The sequence below is a fragment of the Anser cygnoides genome, chromosome 20 (genome assembly GCF_040182565.1).
Source record: "Anser cygnoides isolate HZ-2024a breed goose chromosome 20, Taihu_goose_T2T_genome, whole genome shotgun sequence".
NCBI lineage: Eukaryota > Metazoa > Chordata > Aves > Anseriformes > Anatidae > Anser > Anser cygnoides.
In genome coordinates, this window is record NC_089892.1 from 10,272,267 (window position 1) to 10,294,832 (window position 22,566).

At 55.4% G+C, this 22,566-nt stretch overlaps 1 protein-coding gene across 3 annotated transcripts in view; it reads right to left on the reverse strand.

Annotated features, from left to right (window-relative positions):
* LOC106037098 (discoidin domain-containing receptor 2-like) overlaps positions 1-22,566 on the reverse strand; it is a 60,344-nt gene that overhangs the window by 29,542 nt on the left and 8,236 nt on the right. Inside the window, exons 1-2 of one of the 3 annotated variants that reach the window (XM_066980524.1) lie at positions 20,166-20,371; positions 3,927-4,064 (exon numbers count right to left, since the gene is read on the reverse strand). In XM_066980524.1, the coding sequence (XP_066836625.1) occupies positions 3,927-3,990 (64 nt within the window). In that variant the 5' untranslated portion in view covers positions 3,991-4,064; positions 20,166-20,371. Of the gene's footprint in view, positions 1-3,926; positions 4,065-14,999; positions 15,162-20,165; positions 20,372-22,566 lie in introns of those variants that run through there. The other 2 variants (XM_013182841.3, XM_048050674.2) reach the window with 2 other exon arrangements.

Sequence of the window (22,566 nt, forward strand, 5' to 3'; positions counted from 1 at the left end):
GTGTCACTGTGGGTTAGAGCTTACATTTGAGTGAAGCCCCTGATCATCCACACTGCTCCACACTGGTCTGCCCCTGCCTCTAGCCATGAGTGGAGCAAGCATTTCTCTCCAGGCATGCTTCTCACTTCAACTTGGTGCCTCCGAGGTATACAGACAACTGCCTCAAGCCACAGGGTTCTGCAAGCTCAACACAGCTCAATCCACCAAGGACAGTGCAGACGTAGCTCACAAATCTATGCGGGCCAAGCCCTCCCCTCTGATGTCATGTTTTAAATATGTTTTGGAATATTAGAGATGCTTCGGAAAACTCAGTCTTAATGTATTCATTAAGGCTCAGTATTCAAAACAGGCAAGCAAGATATTTTTGTCAGACTGACATCAACAGTAGATTAAAGAAGTTATATGGGATTAAATCATGAAACAATTAAAGGCAAAAACACAGTCACTGACAAGTCCCAGAAGAGAAGGAAACGCGCTCTCTTATACATCATTGGCCTTTGTGCCCTGAGCTCGCAGCAGCCCCAGCTCTTCCCCTTGCCTGGAGTGACACAGACAAGTGACAGCACGTGCTGCAGCCTCTCCAGAGCAGGACGCGTGCTGGCTGCATCCTCAGCACATCCCCACGGCCATGCTGCCTGCTGCCACGTCAGCAGCTCTGCCTGCCCTTCCCTCAGGGAGGGCACTGCCTCGGGTGTCCTCGTTTCCGTTTCTCATGACCGCTGCCCTTACACCAAGCCTGGGTAGGGCTGTTCACTGGGTTCTGAAGCTACGAGACAAGACACAAGCCTGAAACCCACCTTTCCGTTACCACCACGCAGAAGAAATGCAGGCTGAATTTACCTGCCAGATTTAATGCAGAAATGCCTGTGCACAGAGGTTACCGCGATAGGGTTGGGCTGCAGCTGCTGTCAGGCACAGCATCAATGCACGTGTGCGGTTATTCAATAATCTTGATATGTTATTAAATAATTTTGTAGAGGAGATGGATGGTGAGGTGACAATGTTTGCTGATGACCTCAGATTATTTAATATAAGAAGATTCCAACTGACAGAAGAAAGCTCCCAGGGTACTGTCTGACTGCAGTAAAACAGTGCAAGAACTAGGTGAAGAACAACTTAAATGTACAGACACAACTAAGACTCCAAAACAGCTCCTTCAGGATACGTGGGTTACCATGCAGAGGAAGGAGACCATTCTATGAGCAGCTGAATGCACATAAAATCAAACAGAGAACGCAAAAAACAGAACACACCATTACACAGCTGTCTGCATGCATGGTCAGATGCTGGTCAGCTATGGAATATAGCTTCCTTTTCCCATCAAAAGGTAAAGAAAGCAACATAGATGATGCACAAGGAAGGATCAACAGACTCATGACAGAATAAATTACTAAAGTGTGACAAAGATCATTTACATCCTGAACAATTCCTTGCCGCCTCTCAAAATCTCAGAACTAGGAGGCATCAAAAGATCAGGTAGCTGAGTTCAAAACCATGCACCCTTAATCTGCTAAACACTACGAATGCCAAAGTTTCACATGGCTTCAAAAATCAGCTAAACTCAGAGTCAACATGCACTAACAGCTACCAAACGGAAACGCACAAGGTGCTAGCTCAGAAAGCTCCGAAGCAGCTCGCTGCAGTCAGCTGAGAAGGTAGCTGGGGGAAGCACCCTGTGCACTCATCCAGAACCAGCCAGGATGGGATCCTGCTGGAATCAGGACACCGAGCTGGGTAGGCCTCTGATCTACCCTGAACATCGATCCATCTGAGGATCAATGATTGAACCTGTCTGAGGTTTCGTAGAAGGCCTGTTTACAGAAGAAATCACTAGAAGGTTTTGAAGGTTTTGGTCTCTGGCTGCGGTCAGTCCCTACACTCAGGCATGATGACTGTGGCTGCTAAAACCAACCCAAGGCGCTGACCCTGCTCTGATGCTAAACAGTAAGTTCAGTAAAGCAGCCTGGCCTCACCTGGCTTAACTCTGACCTGTCCCACCATAGACCAGTACAATCCAATCCGTTGCTGGAAAGCTAGTAGGCTGCTGACTGGTGAGTACCTAGAGAGTTCCCAAAAGGGCAGAATTGTCACCTGAAAGCAGAAAGGGCTTTTGTGATTCTGCAGTGGGAGTCCTCTCTGGTCTCACCTTTGTTAAGGAGAGCAGACCCTACACCAATGTCACATGGAGAGCCAGGTAGGGACTCTTGGAGACTGGGAGTTATCGCAGTCCTGAACAAAACTCACTCACTCACACATCCTGGGCTGGCAGATGGAAGCCAGAGAGGCCCTGGCATTGAGGGATGTGCTCTACAGGCGGCTGCGATTCACAGCAGCAGAAAGCTCTCACCAAAACGCGCATCCTATCAGACTCCTGCTCAGACTTCTCTGACTCCTTACTATGCACCCGGGGACACACCTGCCTGCCATGCAGATAGACACCCAGAGGGTGAGAAAAACGTCACAGCTCACATCTCTTATAGTGAGGTCAAACATCTGATGGCAAAAGGACTACACAGGATCCTTCCCAAACAGGTCTGGCATCATCCACAAAGCAGCCCCTTTGGTTCAGAAGGCACCTGCATCGCTTACAGGCCTGCAGCCAGTCTGGAGGGGCTTCAGAGAGCTCCTGGAACAGATCAGGGCATCACAAGGAAGAGGCATCATTTGGGCTGTGCGTCTGGGTGGGAACAACAGGGCACAGCCCTTGGGACAGAGGCAGCTGAACAGCTGGGGGAGCTGAGAAAGCAAAGCTGCTGGAGGAAGCCACAGCCAGAACTGAGAACCAGCAAAGCCACGTGCTCATTTCTCAGTGAAAGAAATTACTGCGAGAGGGTGGTACCACAGCCTGGTGCTCAGAGCCCACTCGACCAGCCAGGTCCTGCGGTGGGAGAGCTATTCCTGCACCTTTGGGTGCGCTGACTTCTGCACTTGCTACCGCCAAAAGGGATCTGCACGTGATTGACCCTCTGGCTGCTGTCTTCCCTGTCCTGTTCTTCCACTAGTTTTAACCATCGGAACCAGCTGGCAACCACTGCTCAAAGCTGGGCATTAGAGGGAGGCACAGCAATGCCTGCCGAGCTTCCTCACGGGCTTCGCGTCACTTCTGTTCAGTGGCAGTGACCTCAAGCTGCCGGGAACATCTACAGGCCAGAGCAGCCAGAGCCAGACACAGTCACAGGACTTCAAGCAGAGCCAGACGCAGCAGGGCAAACCAAGCCCCTCAGGGTAGCACTGCTGTCTCGCCACACCTTGGGACAAGCTGAAAAAGGCCTACAATCATTATTTCAGACTGTCTCTGGCTGAAACCACCTCATTATTGTGATTTTCGCAATATATTGCAGACCGTTATCTTACTCATCTCTGTCAGACTTCCAGCTTGCTCCATGCTGTAGGACAACAAGGCATTCCCTCCCCAAGGGCTCGTAGGCTTGTAACCCTGTCTCTAGCCTTGCTTTGAGCCAGGTAAGGTTTTTAAACCTTTCCTTCCACATCTCTGTCCCCAGAACCCTGCTTGCTGGCTGGAGAGCTGTGGTTTATGGTTTGCTAACTGGTAATTTGTTTTCCACAGCAAGCAAAGGCTCTCTGAGCCACTCTAGAGCCAGGTTTCTTCTGCAGGCCACATGGCCAAAGAGATGAAGAGAGGCCCAGAGCTCCAAGCAGGCTTGCTGAGGGCACAGACCCTCAGGTGGGTGCAGAAAGGAATATATATCCATGTGCCTGAGCCCTCCAGGGACTGTCAGGTGCTCCTCTCCAGCACAGCCATCAGGGAAGACCACCCATCTCGGGCACCCAGGGACTACATTAGTGACTGTGTGCGTTCATTACAGTTACGTGCATCCACCATGAGAGGCAAAAAAAAAAAGGCTGCGAATGAAGACATGAAAGGTGGGAGGGCACGGTCCCCTCCCAGCCTGGCAGCTCCCTACCAGGGTTGACTTCGGTGCCAGAGGGCTCGGGCAGTGAGGCCAACAGCAGCATGCAGAAGATCATGGTAGCAGTCGGAGGCGCTGCACAGGGTCGGATGGGCGCGAGTCCTTCACAGGTGGCAGCTGCCGTCTACATTTCTGAAAGACAAAGCAGAGAGAGATGAGAGTCCTCCCAAGGCAGGACTTGCTATATTGGCATTGCCTCGTGATGGGCTGGGCAATTTTTCATGCCTTCAGAAGCGTCCTGACCCTGCTCTGATCCATCTTCTGATCAGAGGCTCGCTGATGAACGAACGGCTGCCTGATTACCCACATCACCTCTGGTGCTGTTAACGTAACCCAGCTCGGCTGCCACATCTACCGTGCGGACACACTCAATGACTGCTCTTAAACAAGTCCAATGAAAAGTCATCTCTCCCCCATTTATTGATTGCTTTCCTCGTTATATTCACGAGTCCGGCAGCTGCTTCTACAGCAAACCTGCATGGCCCAGCCGGGCTCCCCGAGTGGCACTGATCCATCCAAACACACACTTCCACCTGCGCCAACTGCCTGCTCCAAGCAGGCACTCTGAAACTTGTCACTCGATCTCAAGATAAACGTCTAAAACAGGGTGAAAACAATCTCTCCCTTCACATCTACGTGGCTGCCAAAAAAGCATGTGCACTCACACATGCAAGTACACTTAATTTCCTGTTTGGAAATGAGGAAAACTGCAAAGGGCTTAAACTCTGGCAATTCCAGTGGAAAGCCATGATACAACCCCTGTTCCTGGAGGTGTTATCAGTGAAGCTACGCGAATTCTTTGCATCCACATTCACTACAAACTGCCTCGGGAGGTTCCCATCCTGGAAGATTGCTTTACGGAAGGCAGGCTAGAGGGTCTGTCTCGTACTGAAATGGTAGAAGAAAACAGAACAAAACGATAAACAAAAAATTGCCAGAGCCAGAAGGTATTTGCCTAGAAATCCTCAGAGGGGCATTAAAAAGGCAAAAGTGGATGTTAGGATTTGTCAGTAGAGAAAGGGACCGTCACCATGCCAGTGCGAATGCACATCTAAGAATGACAGAGCATCAGATGCCATTAGCTCAGAGTTGTGACAAAAGGCTGTATTTTTTCCACCCAACATAATTAAACTGTACAAGTCTCAGCCTTCAGTTGCTGTGGATACCACAACAATTGGCTTTATTCACTACAAAGATGCACTACGGGTTCTTAAAGCCGAAGGTAAAAGCTTTGGCTCCAGAAATCCCCCAGCTGGACCCCCAGGAGCTAAATCAGGGCTAGAATCACTGCAGCTTGCCCTGGTTTTATGCTCTTTCCTAAGGATTTGTTACCGGCCATTGTCCCTGCTGGATTCCGTCAGAGAAAACGCCTCCGAGCCCGACAGCCGACCTAAGGGCCTTCTTGGGAAAAACCAAACGGGGAGGAGGGGAACCAACGAGGCGGGTGCTGCCCCGAGGTGCTGTGCCCAGCACCCTGACACTACAAACAACGGGCAGAAGGCCTTATGATTGCCAGGGCACCTCCTGCTTCAGCCACCTCTTGGGACCCCTGGGAGCACCTTGGCCACGGCCATAACAAGGGTCTGTGATCCTGAGACCTCATGCAACCTGAGGTGGTGGCTGTGTAAAAGCAAATCAGAGGCGAGGAGAGGTAGCCCATGTCTCAGCAGTGGGGTCCAGCCATCAGGAGAGAGGTTCTGGGCGAGCCCTCGCGAGCTGCGTGTGCATCCGTGATGGTCTCCCCCCAACATGGAGGGGACCCTGCGACAGACGGTGCAGCTGCAGGTGCCATAGAGCAGAGACTTGCTGTAACTCCCTGGAGGGCGATTTTGTGAAGACGTTTTTGCAGCAGAGTTTGAAGACAGAGCTGGATGTTCGTCTGTGCGGGCGGTTTGCTAGGGTGCCCCAGCTGACAACGCAGGGCTCCCAGTGGGAACTGGTGAGAGCTGTGTGCAAGAGGACACCGTGCTCACACAGGGCCTTAGGAAGGAGAAGATCATGGGTCTTAAGGCTTTCACTTTATTCATCTTCCCGACATAGGTGGTGGGAAACCCAGCAGAGAGAGCATGGGGTGCCCTGACCATGGCCCTGGGCTCTGTGGGCACAGCCTGGGCTGGAGACGGTCTTGCCCTGGGGCCCTGGGCTGGAGCAGCCATGGAACAGAGCTGTGAGCTCCTGAGGGGGTCCCTGCAGGAGGAAAGTGCCCTGGAGACATCTCCCCAGTGACTTCCCAGACGGAGGCTTTGCAGCTGGCAGCCATACGGGGCAGCCCTCAGGCGGCAGAGGACGAGCACCCCGCTGCCCCGTGCCCTCAGAGCCTAGGAAGGGCCTGGCCAGCAGGAGGGCAGCAGGCACATGTACAGACACAGGCAGCTCCCAGCAAAACCCTCTGGGAACGTGCCTTGTAGGTCAGCCAGGGTTAAGAGAAAGTGTGGCCAAAGAGCAGCAAAAGTCATCGTACATTGCCAGGTGAGGACAAGAGACGGCTGCTGATGCAGAAAAGGAATCAGAGCAACCCCAGGTGTGATTTAAGTGCTCGAATGCCGTGGCCTCCTGTCTGATCCAAAAGCCCAGCAAAGGGCTCGGCAGCAGGGAGGCAGCCGCCCAGGGGGAGCCGTACAGCGTGGGGATGAAGAAGCACCCATCCTGTGGCTCAGCACCCGCAGCCCCACTGGGACAGGCTACCACCACCGCAGGGCTCCAGTGGCTGCAGGAGAGGCGCTAGGTCTTCGCGTAAGGGTTTGGCCTTTTAAGAGGATGACAAACTTAGCACAACTCTTACCAGGTTATGAGAACAGCCACCAATATTCCTGCAACGTAACAGATGCGACGTGCAAGACAAGCAGCAACATTATCTCATTCGACCAGGTACAGAACAAACACCGTAATTTAATGCCCATCTCTGCAAAGATCATGTTCTAAATCACACCCATTGTATTGCCATCACGTTGTCATTTAGCCACCTGAATACAGCAATCAGAATGTAAAAATTAACAGGAGGGAAGAGGGAACTGGGGAGAACAAGGTAAGTCACACAAGTGCCCAAGCACCACGCCAGCAGCCAGCGGGAGCGGCAGCGGTGCCGGCCCCATCCTGCCCTGCTGGCTGAGGCCAGCACCCCGTGGGCCTGGGGCTTCCCCAGGACATGACAGGCACGGGGAGCTCCGCAGGTCACACACAAGTGGTGTGGCCGGGGGGAGCTGCCAGCTGAAACTGGAAGATGTGGCCAGAAGCCAGGCTGCTCTCCAGGAGGGACGAGGAAAGCTTCAGAGCTGGCTCCGGAGCTCACCTGTGCAGTTCTGTGCCCACGAATGCTGGCTTTGGATTTGGCCCTGAGACCTCTGCTTCCAGTCCCGTGCCCAAGGGTGTCCACGACAAGCAAGATGAACCCTCTCAGGAGGCGGCTTTCTGCAGCGATGGCAGAGGGAACCCAAAGGGCTGGCTCGGACCAGCCTCAAACCCCCCAAGGGGTCACAGTTACGTGAGACGAATCCTCCCCTTTGTACGTGGCCGTGAAGAAATGCTCCCAGCAGGTCAGCCCTACGCGGGGACCCAGCAGCTGGGCCTCGGTGGCTGGTCCTGGCCCACCACCGAGGCCGTGGGGGAGTCCCGGGAGAGGAGCCGCACGCAGGGAGCAAACCGCGTCACTTCTCATCTGCTCGTGCCCTGCAGCTGTCACTGCCTCGAGCAAGGGCACCGAGAACGCTTTTCGATCCTGTCCTGTACTTAGAGGAGCCTCAGCCCCGCTCTGGAGCCCTTCCTGTTGGAAACTGTTTGAACAACTGCTGACGTTGAGTTTTTGCTAAGTCCACATCTCAGCTGGTAGTAGACTTGGTTTCCCAACTGCACACTTCCACGTGCCAGAACAGACAGGAGTACACCAACTACCAGCCTCTGTACAAGCTGCTCGGAAATCGTCTTCCTAATGACTTTTTCTGCCTAGACAGCTCGCTTTTCTTCCTAGCTCCTTCAGCTGCACTGGAGTCCCCTGCTTTGCTTTATGACCTGCCCACGTACACGGGAAGTGCCAACACTACAGCACAAGCCTGAAACCAGCACAAACAGGATTAGCAACATCCTCACAGAGGCAAGAAAGTGTTAAACTCCGTTCCCGGACTGAATGGATCAAGTTGCTAATTGCTAACAGCTGGCTGCAGGAGAATAAAATCCTGTTACAATCATTGTGAGAGTGGAAAAAAAAAAATCTTCTTGCCGAAAAACTCCCTCAGAAACGCTAGGGAGGGCAGTTTATTCCCAGCGTACCCAGCAGATACCACGTCTAAAACCCGATCCATCCTCCCCAGAGGAGCAGCTCGCTGTGACCCCGCGCTGTCCCCAGCGCAGCGTGGGGCTTACAGGCAAAACCTCGGCACAGCGGGCGCAGGAGGGAGCTGTTCTTTAGTGATCCGCATGAAGAAGGTGGGACTTGGAGCTCCTCCAGGTACTGTTCTCCCTCCAGAGATCCATTACGGAGCTCTGGCATGTTTGCAAGCCTCTCTAGATCCCAACTGAAGCAGGCATTTGTATTAACTGGTTCCTTCGCAGATCGTTACCTCGGAGCGGGACCTTTGGGTTTGTTGTAGGAATCCCATTAGAGATGCCCAGCACCGTGCCAAGACACACTGTGGTCACGACCAAGACCCACAGGTGTGCATGAAATGCGTGCTGTACAGCAAGAGGATCTATCCAAAAATCGAAATATCCCCAAAGGAGGTTCAGGAATGGCCAGGACCATCCAACGTACCTGGACATTACAGCCACAAGTCCTAAAGGCCTTTAAGGAGGAAACAGCAAAGCTACTAATTGGGGCAATATCTGAAGCCTGAAGGCCAACAGGTGTGGTTTCCAGTTTTGTGGCTCCAGAACAACAGTGGAATTATTCCTCTTTGCCTCAGAACTAATCTGAGCCACCCAAAACCCAGCAGTCTGCCTCCGGAGCGCACACCTGAAGCCCATACAGCTCCGGTGTGACCAAACAAAACACGCTGAGGAAAATGCTCAGCAGAAAGCATTCTGATCACCTCCTGGAACATTTCACTTGATTTACAATTCCAATACTTTTCCTTGCTCCTCGTATTGATTTTCTAAGAGGACTTAAAGCTCCAGTCACCTCCTCCCTACACCCCCCTACTCACCCCTAACAAAGACCGTGCCTTTGCCACCCAGCTGGCTGCAGCCAGGAGCGTGCAGGGACGACAGTCGCAAGGAAAAGCGGCGTCTTCTGATTAAAACAACTGCCACGAGGCTGGGGAAGGCAGAGCTGCTCTCGGGACCCCTGGCCTGAGAAGATGGCTGCCCGGCAAGCAAGCACCAAGCTTCCCCTTAAGCGAAGTCGCAGCGCGGCCCCGGCAGCCGGCCCTGGCTGGAGCCAGGCAGGCAGCGCGAGGAGAGGTCTGTGACAGTGGGGTGGGACCAGGCCTGGCTGAGCACAACGGGGACCAAAATCAACATGGGGACACTAACGGGGGAGCCAGGCAGGCCCAGCACGATCCTCACGTGTGGCTCCAAGGGGAGGTCTTGGATGCAGGTACCAGAGACGGTCGGGAAGGTGAAAACCCCGCAGCAGGGTTGGGAGTGCAGCAGGGAACACAGGGCAGGAGCAGCGACCCCACAAAGTGGTGTCCGGAGCAGGGGCACTGCCGGACAGACGACAACAGCCAGACTTCAGGTGAAAGGGTTGGGTTAACGAGGTGCGTGAGAGAAATAAGAGGCAGTAACAGAAAAAGGGAGGAGTAACTAGCCTCAGCGTGACCCCAGAGGTGGCGTTAGGAGGCCTGCCCCCAGAAGGAACCCCAGAGCCGGGTGCGTGGCAGGGGCAGAGCAGGACGTGGAGGTCTTCACGCACCTCCAGGTGGGTGAGACGGGGCTGCTCCGAGGCTGAGGAGGCTCTGAACCTCACTTCCACGCTGTAGCCAAGTATCTGATGAGGCCATTACAGAAAAGGAAAGCGACACCTCATTCTTGCAAGATTTTAGGAGAAAAAACACATTTCAGTCACCCATGCGTGATGGTTACTTAGCACTAGGAGAAGGCTCAGCCCGCAGACCCAAGCCCACGAGTGCCACAGCTACGGCCAGGAGAGAGGCGTTCTGGCACACGTTGGATCCCCACCAGTCCTCCCATTGCCCATGGGCTGGTTCCAGGGGCAGGAGGTGCCCTCGGTTTGTGCGACTGCTTTGTCACAAACCAGATTTAAGGATAACGGAACAAATGCAATTTAATCCGCCGAGGTACCCGGGCCAAAATTACAACCAGAGAGGCAGAGCCAAAGATAAGGACCCGCAACTCGCTGTGCTAACACCCCAGCCGTTGGCTGTCCCCTTCGCAGCCGTGCCTGCCCCAGGGACACAAGCACACCCCGTGTCCCCAGCGAGCCCGTCCACGTGCAGGTGCCCAAGACGCTGGAGCCACCTCTAGGCTCTGGTCTCTGCGTGTCGGGTGGTGCTGGGAGCGGAGAAGCGGCAGGATAACGGAGGATGGGCACAAACACGAAGCTCTGATCATCTCCTTCCCCCTTGGCCAAGCAAAATGATCACTTGGTCCCCATCAGAGCTTCCTTCCCACGCAGAACAGGCACGGGAGAGCACGTGGCATGCACATTTCTACTCTGTGCTTTACACTGGCATCTCTCTCCAGTTCTTTTCCTCCTCCTTTCTTTTTTTTGAGGTTGTTTACTTTTTTTTTAAAACAATCCTTAAAACATAGCAACTACAAGCTCGCAGTATTCCTCCCCAGACCCACCATCTCCCACTCCGAGTCTCACGTAGCAGCCCTTTATATGACACGTTAACCACACAGATGACAGATGGAGTATTAAGAGCACTCAATCTAAACCACCTTCCTCCCTCCCCGTTCTCAAGGGGCTCCACCATAACCTTTTATTTAACTGCGCTCAAACTCGCACTCTGAAGGAGATCAGGTTACCAAGGCACAGAATTATTCGGGCTGGAAGAGATCCTCGGGAGAGCATCTAATCCCCCTCCTGCTCAGAGCAGGGTTAGCACCAATTTCAGAGCAGCCTGCGCGGGGCTTTGGCCGGCTGGGTCTTAAAATCCTCCAAGGATGGAGGCTCCCCCGCCTCGCTGGGCAGCCTCCTCCACTGCTCGGCTGTCCCCAGGGGGAAAGCTTTCTGCTCCTTATGGCAACCCAGACCTTCCCGTTATTTCCACCTGTGATCACTACCAGCCCTCCTGCCACATGCCTCTATCAAGAAGAGGATCAGGCTCTTTATGACCTCCTCTTGGTACCCCAAAGCCTTCTCTTGCCCCGGCTAAGCCACCCTCACTCCCTCAGCCTCCCGAGTGAGGTCACTATCAGGGCGAAGCTCATTAATATTTTCTCCCCAGTGACCACAGGAGAGGTCAGCCCTGGTTTGATTTCCCTCCATCTCCCAGTGGTTTCCTCATGAGCAAAGCAGGGACCAGCAGAGCTCGCCCCACACGGAGCCAGGGAGGAGCCCCAGCTATGGCCAGCATGGATCTACTCCCAGCTATTTCTGAGAGCTACCGTGCGGCACCATAAATCAGCCTACTCAACGCAGTACCGACCGGCGACACGGGAACTGGGACGCCGCCACCTTCGCACACCTTAACGGCGGACACAGAGCAGACACCACCACCGCCCCCCCCAGGAGGGGCTCTCAACCCAGCGCCCACCACCTGCGTGAGCACCACAGCCCCGAGCTCGCCGGGCGAGTGGACCCGCTGCCACCGCCGTCCCGACGCGGGGCCTCTGCTGCCTCCCGGGAGCGGCACCGCAGAGCTTCGTTGGGTCCAGGTACGTCATGTCAGCCCAGCTACTTCTGGCAACCGGGGCAGGAATCTCATTAAAAACCACAATCTGAGCACTTTCGGAGGGGATCTGCTTTCCATCGGAGCACGTGGATCACCGAGTGGGTTCCTTCTTTAATTTGACAACCATTTACTAACCCATCAGCTCCCCCGGACCTCGCTCTGGCCTGGAGTCAGTCCCGGCTGCCTGCCGGTCACCTGCTCCCCCTCTCTTTTAAAGCACTGCTCCAACATTAACGTTTTCCCAAACTCTGGAAGCCCTGCAGTCTTCCCAGCCTTGTTCCCCAGCAGCCGGGATTCAGAAAGTTGTTTTGCCAATTTGCTTCAAGCAGGCTCCAGTCGTGCCCGAGTTTCGAAGATTGTGAAGCGTTATCTGGTGTTTAACAGCCTCCCCCGTTGCCAGTGCAACAGAAGGTATTTCAACAGCCTTATGAAGGAGAGCACAGCATCCAGCTTCTCCCCAAACGGAGGGGACGCTTTGCTAGTAACAACACAGAGGTAATCAGTGGGTATTTGTCTTCTTTGTTTTTTAAATCTTTGCCAACAGTCCTATATAAACACCACCGATGAAATTTGTTGTCACACAGATATCAAAGTATTTCTCACTGCCCTGAGCTACATTTGTACTTTTTCGGTTATCTTCAGCTTTCATTAACTGCTGCCTTCCCAAATACCCAGCTTACAGCAACGGCTGCCTACCTGCACTTTTTTACAAGAATCCAGGCAGAGCACTTTGCATTAAAAGATGAAATGAGCACCGGGCCGGGCTCTTTGGAAAACCAGAAGGGAAGCGAGCGAGTGCATATAGCAGTGCACAATATCCAACACCACGCTGAGAATCTGCTGGGTTTTACAGGGGTGGAAGCCAAACACATAAGGGATGGTTCAGTGAAAATGAAAACAGAAACTCTGCGTTGGAGCATCGACGAGTTTAGCTGGCAATCTACTTCCCATCAAACCACCGCAGAAATGCTAATACTACCAAGAGCTACGTTTTATGAGCTTTGTAGAGTGTCCCTTCATGCAGGAGGAGGAAATCCCACGCACCTGTCACTGCCCTCATCCCGAGCTCCAGGAGCACCACCAGCTCTGCTGTAACCCTACCACACAACATTTATAAGCGTGCAAAGCCGTGCGTTTACAACAAGAGGCCAAACTGGAGGAAGCTCTTCCAGTGTCAGAAAGAAGCGAGCGTTACCACCACTGATGGCACAGAGCAGAACAACTCCGAGGTGCAGGCAGCAGCGGTCAGGGTCTGGCTCCTGCCACCCCACGCTCCAGGGGCCGGGCTGACGGCGCTCCCGAGGACGAGAAGCCTGGGTGCACGTGGCTGTTCCGTGCTCTTCGAGCTCTGTTTACTACGCAAAGTGCTTTTAAAGTGTCATTTACAAAGTGCCTGGCAAAGGGGGGAGCAGCGAGTGGCAGCCCTTACCGATCAGCCGAACCCCGGCCGCAAGCCCGCGGAGCCCCGGGAGGATTTTCAGGCAGGTCTAACCGTGTCCTGCTGGGTTTACTATTTACTAGTGCAACCCTAAAAGATAAAGTTTAACTTCTCGTGGAATTTTAATGAGCTCAGTGTTCCAACAAAATACCTAGCACGACCAGAGACAGCTCAGGGAAGATCTCTGCTCACCACAGTGTATTGCAAGCAATCAAACCAAATGTTTTGTTTATAAACAAAGGAAAATACAAGAACACTGGAAAAGCTCTCCTAGCGTTTCACAGCCATGGAAAGGCACAGAGGCAGAGTCTGATCAAATTTTCTCAAGATGGACCAGAAACAGGAGCTCACGGAGAAGTAATAAGGTTTCACAGTTACCCAGAGAAGGCAGGTAGCTGTAGGGAAACCTGAAAATCCTGGGATTGTTTAAGGCAATGAGGAGAGAAATACGAGAGCACACGAGGAAAATAAAACATGCAGAATAATGATGTCTAGACCAAAGAAAGAATCCCATTTACCTCTTTTCCATATTGAAAATGAACTGAAATTAAAAAACAACAAATTAAAGTTGAGGAAATGAAATTCCATGGCAGACCATGCACATTAAGCCTCCGAGACACGCTCCCGCACCGCTTTGTGGCAGTAACTCCGTAAAATATTGGAAGTGGATCCCTGTAATAAGAACATCTGCAGTTACGTTAGCAGAGTAAAAGGAAAGGTGCGCTGGGTGCAAGTTTCCATCCAGGCAGGCAGAAGCAGGCCCGTAATTAACGCGACCAGGAAGCTCTCCTCCAGGGGCAGGTTATTGCCCGTGGCCGCAGCCGAGCTCTCGTGGCATAAGGCAGGCACTGCCCGAGACGAGGCTGGGCACAAGGAGGTGGGCTGCGATCTGCCCCAGCTCAGAAAGCTGTGTCTGTGCACGGAGATCACACCGAGGTCTTGGGCAGCTGGTTGCGTGGCCTCTCAAAAGACAACAACGCTGTCCGCTTTTTTTTTTTTTTAAACAGATTATCCTCTACGACCCAGAAAGAGGTGGATGAAATTTCAGCTAAAGCTCTTAAACAAACACCCACGGAGCTGAGAGCGACCCTGGAATGGCCCAGTGGGAACGGGCCTATTTTGGAAAGTGCTCAGCACCTGAAAAAAGGGGGTTTACTGGGGAAATAATCAGACTTACCAGGGGCGGCTGCTACTGGAAAGCCCCGTGCTTAACCCTAACAAGGATTCGCAGGAGCTGCTTCCTGCATGCTTCCACTTCTGTGTCTCAGGCTAAACGTGAGCCTGAAAAGTTTTACAGTGAGAAAAAAAATGCAGTGGGTGCATCAGGAGGGGACAGGGAGGTCTGCACCTCCCCGGGAGCAGAGCACGGGGCTGGAGCTGCGGGGCTCGGGCGAGCTGCTGCCAGCCCCGGCTTTTGTGCATCCCCCTCGCCGCCCGCCCCGCAGCGCTTCACGCAGGCACGACTGACAAAGCTCAAACACCACGGGCTCGCCTGGAGAGCCCCAGCCCCAGAAAGGGCGTTTGTCCCGGGGAAGGGCACCAGCCAGCTCCCCGTTTCAATCAAACACAAGAGAGCCCAGATGCCAGAGGGCCCTGGGCACGCAGCGCTGCGGCAATACCCGCAGGGCCGCGAATCCCCCCGCAGCCATGGGAAGCGAAACAGGGCACGGAGAGCCACCGCCTCCCTCCCAGCAGAGCCAAAAGCCTTCAGCTCCCAGCTCTGCCACCCCTACAGCCCCCAGCAAGCTGGCTGTTTCGCCAGTTTGGGACAGAAAGGCGCCGGGGGAGAGCTGGCGGGAGGGAGTTCAGAGCCGAGCCACGCTGGAAGGACCCTACCTGCCTCGCTCAGGGGCTGCTGAGCGCGGGGAACGACTGCAGCGGGGCTGCTGGGCTCCACAGACCCAGCCAGGCTGTAGTTTCGACATTCCTTGCAACTTTCCACCAGCACACATGATATGTTCAAACTTGAGCAACTCCTCCCTCCTCCCTCCCTCCGCGAGACGCAGACAGGCCCAAGAGATGGCCCTGCCTCTATCATCGCAGTTCCTATAGCAACTCCCGGCCGAGCAGATGGAAACAGAGCTGTTTGCTCGGCAAACCGGCCTCCTTGGATTCCTCCGCTCTTCCCCGCTCCGCTGGCCCCTCCTCGCTCCAGCGCTCTCCCCAGGGGCTGCTCTGCTGGCACTTGGCCCAGGCTTTGCCTGGAGAGAGGCCAAGCTTTGAATTCGTTTAGTAAAACCACAACATAAAGCAGCTCTCCTGCTCAGGAAGCAGGGCCCATGTAGTCCCAGGGGCAAGCCAGGCCCCGGCACGGCACCGCAGAGCCAGCTTGCACCTTCTTGTTTAACACGGCTGCTTGCGCTCGCTGGAAAAACCCGGCGCAGACGTCACCGCAGCCTGCTGCCCGCGCTCAAAACCCTCCGCTGGGGAGAAAGGGGGAAAGGTAAAAAGCAAAGGCACAGCCAGTCACTCATTAAGCCCGGCCGACAGGATTATTGCAGGTAAAGAGCAGAGCAGGGGGCTTCTCCGTCACCTGGCCTGCTGCTGCTGGAGCCTGCCCCAAAGGAGGGAGAGCCCAGCACCAACACCGGGGTCAGGGCAGCTTTGCCACAGCTGCTCACCCCTACGGCCCTGCGAGCGCTGGGATCCCGCAGAACCGGGCTCGCTAGAAAATATAAAGTTACCAGAAGGTGGCACTTGGTGAGGGGGGCATCACCAACGCTGCCCAGCATCGCTCCTCCACCTCGCGCCGCTGCCCCTGTCCACAGCCGGGCTCTGCCCCACAGCTCCGAGGCTTTGGGGAGGTGCGAGGAGGCACGGGGAGCTGCACTCATCTCCGGGTCCTGCCCCCTGGCACGGCCAGCAGGAGGCTTAAACCCCACCAGTGACTTGGGGCTGCCCAGACCCCTCCTCTCCTTCTCAGAGAAAGACAACCTTGCCAGCACAGCCTGCTCTCCTGGAATTCACAGCTCCCCGCCTGCTCAAAGGCTGTAAGGTAGCTGCTGTGTTTGGTGCCCTCGCAGCCTGTTTGGTGCCAACAGTGCCAGTGCATCGCCACTCCTGCGCTCTGCCACGAGAGGCAACGGGACCGGGGCCTGCAGCAGCACAGCCCCAGGGTAAGGGGCACAGGGAGATGGGTGACAGAACACAAGGCCGCTGCTCTGATTTCATGTTTTGGGGCACCAAGCGTGCTGCTGTTGCTATATGATCAGACACCTCTAAATGCAGGGGCTGAAAACAGGAGGGACAGAGGAGACTGCACTAAAGAGGGCCCCGGGCAGAGACACCAAGGAGAACTGGCATTGCTGGGACTCGAAGCAGGGACAAAACGAGGGAACTGCACAGAGGCTGAACAGGCAGGTGGCACCCTGCCACGGCATGTCTGCAGTACCAAGTCCTTTGGGACGAGGGCATCAGCGCGGTGACCGTGGGAGCAAGCGGGTGCGTGGGCTTGATTCAGGAGCTGGAGCAAAAAGTCGAGGAGCTGGTGCCTCCGCAGCGGGAGGCTGGCCTGGGGGGCCGGAGCAACAGCACAGGGGTCCCGCAGCGAGATAACATCGCCACTCGTGTGGTCAGAAACCCATTCCAGATGCAATCGATTCTGGGAGCTGGGGGGGCAAGGTGCGAAGCTGCAAAGCCACTGCTGCAGCCACCGGCCAGCCCCGCAGTGTGGCAGCCCCCAGCAGGCTGGGCCCAAGCTCACCTGGGTGACGGAGGCTGCTGGGATTTGAGAGGAACGTCACCTGGGGTCACCGGTACGACCCCGCTGTCAGGGGGCCAGCAGCAGGGATACAACCGCAGAGGGAGGTGGAAGAGCAGAAGTGCTTGGCTGGCTCGTCAGTTGGGAAATGTGGGTGCTGGCCTCCCTCCAGCGAGGAAGCCACAAGGCAGGGACAGGGACAGAGCCACCATGTCCCGCTCAGACACCCAGCAGAGGGAGGTGTCCTTCTGGGCGAGCGGCAGCTGGGCAGGATGCTGGAAGCAGATGCTGCTGTTGTGTGCGGTGACACTCACGGGGATTCCACAGCAGGAGGCTGAGAAGCACAGATGGCAGCAGAGCGATTCAGCCCATTCTTCCAAGATTTATACGCTACATTAGGCTTCAATGAGGAATCACAGCAAAGCATGAACAAAAGTAGCAGGTATTTGGAGTATTCAAAGAGAAGAGAAGCAGCAGCCATGAGCCAGACTGTGCCCACACCAAATCTGAGCTGGAAAATGCAGCTGCGAGATGAAAGATGTGGTCATATGGGCAAGTCAGATGCCTCCTGGCTCCATCTTCCTCCCTGCCTCCTTGCCCCCGCTCAGCCACACAATCCTCCTCTGTACAGAGAACAGAAAACTATTTACTCTTCTTCTCGTGTTTTAGCGCGCTAATCAGCTCGGATGAGGGGACAATCCCTAGGGCTCTTCTGCAGCTTGGGACGGGAGCACGTGGTGAGCGGTAGGCTGGAGACGAACAGACACGAGGCCTCTCCGGGCCTGGGAAGTCCCACCCCAAGAGGGTGGTACCGATTCAGATAAAACACTTCGGATGAGTTTTGCCAAAATCCGGATGCCTGCCCTGTCGGCATGACTGCACGTGGCCCGAGCTGGGCACAGGCCCTCAGGGTACACCGGGACCACCAGGACCACGAGCAGTCAGTGGCAGAGGGCACCTCGGGGCATCCAGCACAAGGAACCCAAGGGGGACACCAGTAACAGCACGGGAGCCGATGCCCACCCCAGAACCAGCATCGAGGGGCTGGCAAAAGCTTCCCACGCCCCCACAGCCCCGGGAAGAGCAGGGGCCCGGCTTGCCCGTGGGTTTGAGGAGCTCCTTTCCCAGGGGCAGGACGGCGCCGCGGAGGCACAAAGAAATCCGCTGATCTTGCAGTTGGCCTCGCCTGCCTTCAGCGCCTCGACGCAGCAACAGGCTCCCTGCTGGATGCCCTCTGAAATGTAACTTTATCCCGCCGTGTGCGCTCCCTAATCAATCCTAGGCATAAAGCAAAGCAGAAAACAGCCCCCTTTTTTTTTTCCTTCTTCACTGGAACAGACCCAAAAATGCACGATAACAGATCCCACTCAAAGCTATTACAAACTGGAGCACTGCAGTGCGTTTCGCATCTCGCATCGCAGAGGGAGCATACTTCTGCAATAGCATCACCGCCTCTCAAATTGTGTGTTTGAGAGACTTCCTAATGACCTCATAGCAGCACATGTGACCAGTAAGTCATCTTCTCAAAGGACTAGAAATAACATCAACAGACCCTGTTTTGGTTTCGCACAGAACAGCTTTCTGCAGCATGAGCAGGTTTCCAGGCTGCGAGGAAGCGGAGCCAGCTCAGGCCAGGACTGGCATTTTCAGCTCCCAGCAGATCGTGCTTGGCTTCAGCAAAGATCAGAGCAATTAACAGAGGAAGACCGATCAGCAGATACTTCAATTCCATACACAGATTTAGACACAAGAGCTTGTTTATCCTGATACGGGACAATTCAGCTACTTTCATGGTGCCCATGTGGTATCCTGCAACCCAGAAATATTTCAAGAGCGTTGTCAGAAGAGATAAAAGGTGGTCTCACAGCATGGAAAAAAAAATGCCTTGAAAGTGCCGTTAATTATTTACAAGCCAGACATGTTTCGGCAGGCTTAAAACCAGCTTTTTCTTCCAGTGCTTAAAAACACCAGCTATACTCAGGTGAGCCTGAGCAACAAAGCAAGGAATCTGAAATTTGTGGCTGACGAACAAGTGAGCAGTTTGCACCAAAATCGGAAAGTTTTTATCCCAGGGCCACTGCCTGATCAGGTAGTGCTGGAAATAAATGGACGAACACTGATGAGCGCTTTGGTGCTAAGTGAAGGCAACTTAAACAGCTAAAGACAGACTGATGGTGTTGAATATCTGACTCTGTACTGAGCCCAGAGCTCCCCGGGAAGAGGAGCTGCACAATCACGCTGCAGAAATGAAGCCAGGAGAGATGCCCCAGACCTTAATGGCTGTGGCCAGAAGGCAGCCACAGTTACCAGCTGTGGGACAGGAACACGTGTCCAAGTGAGAATAAGGAAAAAACCAACTGGAGTAGAGCCTGAAATCTTTGTGTGCCGGGCACAAAGCACCACCCTCCTGCAGCGGCACAGCCCCAGGCCCCTCGTGTCCCTTGCCTCTGAGCCACCCCCGGCCCAGCTCTGGCAGGACCGCTGCCTGCCCTTCCCGAGAAGGCCACGGCAAGCACCAGCACCTCCTGTCAGACGGGACCAGGGCCTCACCTGAGCCATTGCAGGCTGAGCAGGGACAAGGGAATTGAGCGAGGGACAGCCCCACCGAGGGGTCAGGCCTGCACGCAGCTGCGCTGCTTATTCTTTCAGCGAGGGGTGGTGGAAGCCAGCCCCGTCCCCGCCTGTCACAGCATCCCAGAACGGCCAAGGTTGGAAGGGACCTCTGGAGACCATCAGGTCCAACCCCCGGCCGCGCAGGATCACCTAGAGCACACGGCACAGGACAGCACCAGGCGGGCTTCGAATATCTCCAGATATCCTCTCCATCGCGAGAGCACGTCCGACCCCAGGGGAAAAGGCCGCTCAGTTCAGCCCAGCTCTGCCAGCATCAGCCTTCTGCTGCGAGGAGAGCCACCACCTGCCGCCCACCTGGGAAGAGAGGGAGGAGGAGCAGAACCTGGCACAGAGAAGCATGGGAGGCAACCTCCAAAAAAAATACCTCCAAAAAAAAAAAAAAAAAACAAGCCACTGCAGCATACAACATGCCGCTGAGAGCTGCGCTGCAGGACAACGGAAGGTGGCTCAGACAGGACAAGGCAGCGCATGTGGTGACGTGGACACCTGATGCGGGACAGACCCTCCCCAGGCACACTCGGAGCTTTAACACTACCACAAAAGATTCAAACAGCAGCACCCAGCAGCCTCCCGTGTGCCCTGTCTTTAAGCACACGCCCCAGCTGCCACTTTTTGGGCTGCCTCAAAGACAGGGGTGAGAGCAGATGTGGAAAGTTGTGCGTACTTACACCTGCAGGTCAGAACACGCAGAGCGAGATCAGTTTGCTGCAGTTGTAGGGACAGAGCCCCAGCGAAGACGTCATCCAGACGAAGAGTAAACTCCCGGCGTAGAGCAGCACTCAGCACAGACACGCTTGTAAACACTCTCCCTGTCCCTCTTTGCCAACTGAGCCGTCAGAAAGGGGCAGAGAAAAAACACTGTCTGCAAACAGACCCCCCTCCCTATCCCTGGACACCGGGACCTGCCCAAGCAGGCTCCAGCCTCTTCGCTCTCGTCTGCGGGACGAGCCAAGTACCTTCCAGCGTCCTGCGAGAGCTGCAGAGAACCGCTGCTGCTGCAGGGAAGGGCTCAGCTCGCTCGTACGAGCAGTAACCTTCTGCTCCGGGCTTCTGACACCTAATCCCTGGAACCAGCGGATATATTCAGCAGGCAGCAGGCCTCTTTCAAAGCTGACCTTTCTGCTTTAAGCACTAGATAGTATCCGATGTTCCGAGCATTGTCCTCATGCGTTCTTCCCCCGCACAGCGTGCCAGCTCCTTCTGCCCTCCAGCTCCGCAGTGAGGTTGGAGCAGGGAAGGTGCAGGGAGCGCCGGCAGCAGAGGGGGCCGCACAGCTCGCAGGACCGCTGGGGAGAAGCCCTGCTAACACCTGCAGCGATGCTGCTCCACCTCCATTGCTCTCGCCCAGAAGTTTTCTACGTTTCCTGCGCTGGGCAGGTTTCACCAGGAAGGCCGACGTTTGAACATGTTATCACGTCTGGCTCCAGCGCAGCCACCGTCACTGGAGATTTTCTCCCAGGGACACGGAGAAGACAAGCAGAGGTCACCACAAACCGTAAGCACCAGCTCTAAGCTCCAGCGAGGAGGCACAGGGACAGACCCCTGCCAGAGTTACCGGTGTACGGCTGAGCCGCTCAGCACACACGAGCTGTCAGCCGAAGCCAGCCTCTTGCTGACGGCCTGCAGAGCTGCTGCTCCCGACCCTGCGGCCAAAGCCTGACCTCTGCACTTCTGGCCCAAGGCTCCGTACGGAGCAGCTGTCAGCAGCAGTCGCCTGCCACATTTCTGCAATTCCTCAGCAAGGACCATCACCTTCAGACAACCAGAAGACAGCAGACGCCAGCGCTCCCGGCCCTTTCCACAGCCCCTGGTATGCAAGACGAGGCCCGGGCAGGCTCTCGGCGAGCAGGACACCCCTTGGCCTCTCTGCTGGCAGGGACAGAGCTTCGAACCCACCCAAGCTCACCGCTGCTTGCTGCACAGTGCTGCAGTGCTCCTCACGTGTGCAGGAGCACCACATCGAGCCCCAGGTGAGCACAGAGCAGAGGACAGCACGATGATCGCAGCCACCGAGATCGATCGGCTCACGGGTCCCCCACCTGCACGCCGTGAGCACACGCACCGTTCCACAACCGCCCCGCTCCACGCGGGGACAGCAGAGCCCAGGGACACGGCCACATTTCAGCCCAGCAGCACAGCCCCGGCTAGGGGCTCTTTCACCCCCCCAGCAGCTCCGGCGTTTCTGCCACCCCCCTCCCAAGCGAGGCCCGCCGGCCCCAGCCAGCGCGGGGATGTTGCAATCCCCAGGCTCTGTCTGAAGAAACCAGCCCAGCCCAGATGACACAGGAGGCCGCTGGGTTGGCCTCGCTACATGCCATTCATCGGCTTCCAGAAGCTTGTGGCATTTCTGGAGGCAAGTTTACTCCTCAGATGTTGAGAGCCGTTCTGCTCTCGGGAGCGCGACGGGCGACTCAGATGTGCGCTCCAGCAGGCACGCTCAACCCATGACCTGGTGTTTTTCTGAAATAAATGCGAACCTGGGGGAAAACGCTCCCCTCCCAGCTCGAGGGGCTGAGGAGGGCAGATGAAAGGCAACCACACGCCTTGTGTATGTGTGGCCTCGGCCCGGGCTCACAGCTGGCCCGCACCCGGTCCCATGCACGGCTCGGGGCTGAGGTTGTGCCCTGCGCTCAGCCCACACCTCCTACGAGCCCAGCGCCCCCCTGGTGCCGAGGGGCAAGCAGCCTTGTGCTCCTGTGAGCAATGGGACACATCCTGCACGTGCTGCCTCACTTGCTGGAGCCCGTGCAAACATGAGAAAACCACCGCACGCGGGGCCCTGGCTTCTTCTCTGTGGAAGCAGCGCTAGGATGGGCTCACGTTTCCCGTACTAGCACGGAAAAGGCAGGAGGATTCAGATTCATTACTCGTTGTGCTGCGAGCCCTACTGGGACATTTCCGAACAGCTCACTTGAAGGCACTGAAACCTGCAGGATGAGGTAATTCAAAGCTAAACGCATAACCCACGCGGCAGGGCGGTTCAGTAGGTACGGCTCTCAAGCTAAAGCAAATAAAAGCTGATCCGGCGCAGTACCCAGCTCCATCCCCGTACGTCTCCAAGACTTGGCC